This window comes from Amphiura filiformis, chromosome 7 (assembly GCF_039555335.1).
Source record: "Amphiura filiformis chromosome 7, Afil_fr2py, whole genome shotgun sequence".
In the NCBI taxonomy this organism is placed as follows: Eukaryota; Metazoa; Echinodermata; class Ophiuroidea; order Amphilepidida; family Amphiuridae; genus Amphiura; species Amphiura filiformis.
Window position 1 is genome coordinate 15445358 of NC_092634.1, and position 6320 is coordinate 15451677.

Below are 6320 nucleotides of genomic sequence, written 5' to 3' on the forward strand. Positions count from 1 at the left end.
CCTAATTCGCAGGCTCAACCGTAAATAAATTATTTCCCATTGCGCCTTTTGTCCTCCTGCAACAAACACATGTTAATATACACATTTAGGGAGCACGGATCTTCGGCGACGGGCTCATAGCCTCTGCGCTCCCCATGTCAGATACTAAAGAACGGGCAGAATACGTTATGTATGTTCTCAATGTAAATTATTATTAAACTATCAATTCATTTCACATCACAATCTTCAGTTTAACCTTTTATACTACTTTCTTAAAGCTACTTTACTTCTCTCATTTATAAGATACATTTTTTGACTATGTTTGCCTGTCCTTTACACTTCAGAAATTTATGCAGGCTTCTACTTACAATCCTAAACTAGAAGATACCTGCAGTTGGTTAGCAAGTTCTTCTTTAACGTACCTATCTTTGGAAACATCTGTTTTCCATCTCCCATGCTTCTTCAGCAATCTATCTGGTACCCCTAGTGCTGCTGCTGCCGACACCCCTCCAGATCTCAGGCTATGCAAGCCATATCTCTTAGGGTCTACTTGAATTTCTTTCAAGGCGAAATGTAAAATTTCTCTACATCTGCTATATGATAACTTCCCTTTCTTTATCTGATATACCTGCTTTGATTTTCTAAAAAGAACAGGTTTAAACAAAAAATCTTCCGCAGATAAATCCAACTCTGCAAGGTTAATATACTTCTGCAACATACCAACTGGACAAGTCTCTTTGCCGGATGCAGCCACTACAACCCAAGCCCCTTCCCTGTACTGGTCATTCTTACTTTTGTTTATAAAAAACTTAACATGTGATGTAAATATTATTACGTCACAAAGCCTGAGGTTAGATAACTCATCGTATCTAAAAAACCCTGCATATGCCACCAATAACATGGCACACATTCTGATATGCATCAAATTTTCACCTTGACCAAATTTATCCACGATTTTAAGAAGCATATCTGCTGTGATAGGTTCCTTTTGAACCACTGGCTTGGCTAAAATCCTTTTCAGCCCGTCTATAAGTAATTTCACAAACTTCATGTCACATGGATTGTTATCCACCTGTGGTGAACAGTCAAAGTGCCACTTGATAGCATAATAGCTCGACTCAATTGAAGAGTACGGAACATTATTGTTGTACAAATGCACAAAGTACCTTGCTAATTCTTCATGGCTAGCAGGGAGGGGACACAGCCCTTTGCCTCTACACCAGTCTTCCCATAATTTAAACGCTCTCTTGTATTTTGCAACCGTACTGTTGGCCCTTGAGGAGTCCAAAATTTTCTTCAAAACACCATTATATTCTGCTTCCCTGCACAATGTAAACAAAAAACAAAATATTATATATCTTCTCTGTCGCACAGGAAAACAATTTGCAATTATGTTAATTAGCACTATACAATCTCAAATTTCCTTATGTCTCCATCTCCAGTGAGATTTGACATACTTCTTGGGTTTACCCAGTGGATTTACAACTCCAAGAACTCACACATACAATGCCACAGTTACTTCTCTGGTTCTATCCTTACACATAGAACATGACTTTTCATATTCTGAGATCCGAACAATGACTTATGATTCCGACCTTGCACAAAAAATATGGGAAGGATCCGAAAATCTTATCACCTGTGCAACTATGCCTGCCCAACAGCTATTATGACTGAATAACAAAGGCCAAAATGGTGCTGAAGGCCAGTCTGGTATTACGAAGCGTCCCATATGCCTTACAAACTTTCAAATGCTTGATTACTTTAGGCACTAAATGAATTGGAGGAACAATCCAATTGTTCTCCCCATCCCAACTGATCGAAAAAGCATCCACATGATTCAACCTGTACACCAAAATTTGGAATTAAATCTCTAACTTAGCATTGAAGTTATCGGCAAACCGATCAATTGTGTGAGGACCCCACACCTTGTCCATGAACTGGAAAAATTCCTTACTTACACCCCAGTCATCGAAATCGATTTCTCTACTCAGCTGATCAGCCTGTACATTATTCTCTCTTGGAACCCACTGGACTTCCAAATTGATGTTATTCTTTTTACACAGTCTGAAAATCTCAAGGCTTAAGTTTTGCAACTCTAGATTCATACTGCCCTTATTCACTATAGCCACTACACCTCTATTATCTGTGAACAATTTAACTGAATTGTCCTTAATCCTGGGCAGGAAGGCTTCTAAAGCCAACAGCACTCCTTTCATTTCTCTCCAAGTGGAGCTTTTACCTGTATCAACCAAATCCCATGTTTGGCTAAATCTAAGCAGTCCACACTGAGCGCCACACCCACTGCCACTTGCATCTGTATGCATAACAACCTGTGGTAAAGCATATTTCAACAAATATCTGTTATTTAACAAAACAGTGTTATTCTTCCAAAAGAATATCTCATCAATTGCACTACTGTCTGAAGGAATTTTGAATACCTTATCCCAATGAAACTGTTTTGTAACTTCATGGTACAGAAACCTTGATTTCAGCTGACTAATAGGACCTACAACAAAAAAAAGGGGATATGATTTTACCAGCTAAGGAGGCCAAAACTCTAGCAGTAACATATGGCATGGATCTTAATACAGAATCAATACAGCCCAAAATATCAGACACTCTCGCTCTGTTACCGCAAATTGAACCTTGCTTCAGATCCCATGTCAAGCCCAACCAATCTATTTGCTGAGTAGGCTTCCAATTGGATTTTTCCTTATTTGGGACCAACCCTGCGCTAGCAAGTCATTCTTAACCACTTCTGAAGCAATCGCACATTCCTCCACCGTATTCGCTCTCACCCACCCATCATCTAAATATAATACCATACAAATTCCTTTCGCTCTCCAATGTTTAACCAATGGTCTCAAACTTTTGTATAGATGTACGGTAGCGCGTTGCCAGACCCAAGGGGAGTACGGTAAAGGAGAAGTATCTAGTGCTGCCTTGAAAATCCCAACTAAAACTCAAATACTCTGTATGCTCGGCAAAAATATTCATATGGTGGTACCCCGACTTAAGGTCAAAGGAGCACATGTAATCTCCTTTCTGAAAAAACTCAAGTGCCACCCTCCAATCTTCAAATGAAACCTTATCTTTCCACAAAAATTTATTCACATAACGTAAGTCCAAAATCAACCTCTTTTTGCCGGAGTTCTGAATTGAAACAGAAAGTGGATTAATAACGTAAGGCATATTGAATCTCTCAATTATCAACCCATTGTCCAAAAGTTCATTCACTGCTGTAAGGACAAAATCTGCATGCTTTAATGCAGATTTATTATTCTTCAAGAAAACCGGTGTTGGTGTCGAAATAAATGGCAATTTATATCCGTCCAGATACAATGCTTAATACTTCAGGGTTAGCACCTATTGAAACCCAAAATTCATACGCAGCTTTCATTCTGTCTTTCACAATAGGTTGCGAGTTTCCTTGTTCATATTCGTAAAAATTATTCATATAGAATAAGTTAGAATCGTACCCGCTCACTCTGTCCTCTACTTGTCTTGAACAACTTGCATTTGACATACTTGACGAGGCTATTTCCTCTCCTTCCCTGCTGGATTTCGGATTACCTATGGCAAAAATGTTTACATCGTAATCATTATCATATTATTATTACATTCATTATAGGTTCAGGCCTTGCATCCGAGGAATTTTCATATTATGAACTGTATCGCTTATCTCATTCATGCCTGTACACTCGAACACATGCTTCTTATATTTAAAAAAGGATGTACCTAAGCTTTCCGCTTGCGTGTATATCCATGTCATACATGAGCACCTTGATCGATATGCTTTCTCTATAGTATACGCACGTAGAGATACAGATATGCCAATTGTCATGAATATCCTACCTAACCAAATGCAACACTGTGTGCACCCAGCCTTGACACCAGCACAAAATTATGTTATGCAGCTTATCTTTATTGGCCAATATTCACTCTGCACTCCCACATACCTTTATTATCCATATCCAACACCCCGGCTTCTCCCACAGAATCAACACTACCACTGCTGATGGGCGCTGCCATCTTTGCTGCCTTGTTGTGACTGTGTGTTTCCACTATTACACTCTCTTCTCCAGTGACCCATTTTGCCGCAGCCAAAGCACCTGTCAGAGGGGCCTGGTCGTCTTCCGTAACTCGTGAAGCCAAACTGATGACTCTGGTATTTATTCTGTGGGTAAGAGAATAAAAAAAAGCTATTGCTATCAGAAGCACTAGTATTACTAGCATCAGCTGCCCATCTCTTGCCCTGAAACGCCTTACCCGCTCTTTGCTTCCCTGAACTTTGCCTCTTGCGCTTGGTTGCCGCTCTGGCTTGCGCACTTCTGATGCGTTTTTCATCGTCGCTATCAGACGCCAGTTCCTCTTCCACGTACTCATCAATCACCCTCCACCCTTCGTTTGATTTGTCGGCCAGGCGAATGTATTTATTTCTTTTCTTAACGTCAGCTATTGCTTTTTGAACTGCGTCTCGAGCCACCGCCTCTTTTCCTTCTGTAATATAGCCTTCTAATTTGACTAGGTGTTCCAATAATTGGGAATTAAACTCAAATTGTAGGCGATTCCCTCTATATTTGAATTGCAGCTGAGCAGCTTTCTTCACTTGCTCCGCGGCACTCTCTATTGCCTTCTCACTCACCTCCTTCTGCTCTTCTAACTTTCTGTCAATATACCCCTGTACACCTCCTATAGCGTCAGACACTATCGCTGAAATGTCCTTTGCCGTTAAAACAGCGCTAGCTTGTCCAGTAGCTGATGTTGATTGTTCCCCAGTAGACATTTTACTAGCATGTAGGCCTATGTAATACTACACTCAATGCCACACCCAATTCGATATATAGCAGAGCCAAATTTGGTATGACCGCTGTTGCCGTCTAGAAATCCGTCAGTGACTCACTCACGCTCTTACTCCGGCTATCGAACCTCCCGCCTCATCTGCATCATAATGCCCCTTACGTCATCGCACACTAGGCTACCAATAGGAAATTCAAATCTGCTCCCACTATAAACTTGCTGCATATCATCCATTTTCTTGGTTGTATGTGATATGTTTTACCGTCCTGTCACATCCCATTAAAAGTTGTATAATTTTGTCTACTTTTCGCTTATGTATTGGCAGTAAAAAGATGTGAAATATTTATATAGAAAATGCAATCATACCTTATGCCTATGGGAGTGATTTATAATATAAGCTTAATTACTCTCCAACAGTCCATATAAAATTCATTTATCCAGTGTGAGTGAAGAAGTAGAGAAGATATCTTACCCTTCCCAGAATCCTTTGCAACATGATGCATCGCCTCATTACATCAAACAACACTTTTATTTGTACAGGTTGCCTTCATTTTCATGTTGGGAATAGACTGGCTAAACATGGGTCGAGAGTCAAGAAATAAACATATTTTGCAAGAACTGGATGTGCTCTGTTTATTAAGGTACTTTTTGTTACTATCAACCCATGTTGCACTAGATAGCAAATCAGTACAGAAATTTGAAATTGAAGAAATGCATTGTGGGAAGTGTAAGATATCTTATCTGGTGAAGAGGCTACTTTTTGTTTCAAATGTTGTTATTCAGTTGATTTGAAAACAACACAGTGGAAAGTGGAACCATTCAAACTACTTACAAATAAATGGTAATAGATTGGGCCTGTTTCCGTGTCCCCATTTGAAATTCACACACCCTGTGTGGAAGATTAAGATCATGTCTTCCATAGTGGGTGTATGGGTTTCAACTGGAATAGCTTAATCCCTTACTATGATCTGTTTTTTACAATAAACCACAGCAATATACTGAAATATCCATTCTGGTGTTGTGTAGTCCTAATTTTAATACTGGCTCAGGGCCCAAAATCCAGGGAGGGGGCAAATTTGGAATTTAAAATAAAAAAGTAAGTGGAAAAATTGAGCGAAGCACTGGTTTATGCAGTATAGCCTACAGGGATGGGGTGAGTGGGTGGGGTGGTGTGTAATACTTGGATTCGGATAGCCAGTGGGCCCTAAATGTTAGCTTGCCCAGGGCCTTCACAAGTTTAATCAAAGTACCGTATTCTCTCCCGGGCATAACATTTACAGGGGGGGGGAAGGCATTTATTAGAAGTGATTTTTTTGCCATTAGTTTGGATGGGGGATTTGCATACCTTTAGTTGGACGGGGGATTTTTTTTACTCATAATCTGTCTCTCAAGTGGATGAAATTGTTGTTGTTTTTTTCCAAAAAACTCCCAAGCCCTATGAAAATTAAACGGTGCACCCCTAATACAGTGTCATTTACAGCAATAAGCATTAAAAAGAAAATGATAAAACATCAATAGGCCCTATTAACATAATTAAAATA

General features: G+C 39.7%; 1 protein-coding gene across 1 annotated transcript; it reads right to left on the reverse strand.

The window, feature by feature from the left end:
- Positions 1 to 343: 343 nt before the first annotated feature.
- Positions 344 to 1030, reverse strand: LOC140157665 (integrase/recombinase xerD homolog). The gene has a single exon (XM_072180905.1). It carries the CDS (start codon positions 1028 to 1030, stop codon positions 344 to 346), a length of 687 nt encoding a protein of 228 aa, XP_072037006.1.
- Positions 1031 to 6320: the final 5290 nt, after the last annotated feature.

Excerpts from the sequence above, each read along its gene's own strand:
- LOC140157665 (XM_072180905.1), bottom strand. The coding sequence starts at position 1,030 with ATGAAGTTTGTGAAATTACTTATAGACGGGCTGAAAAGGATTTTAGCC.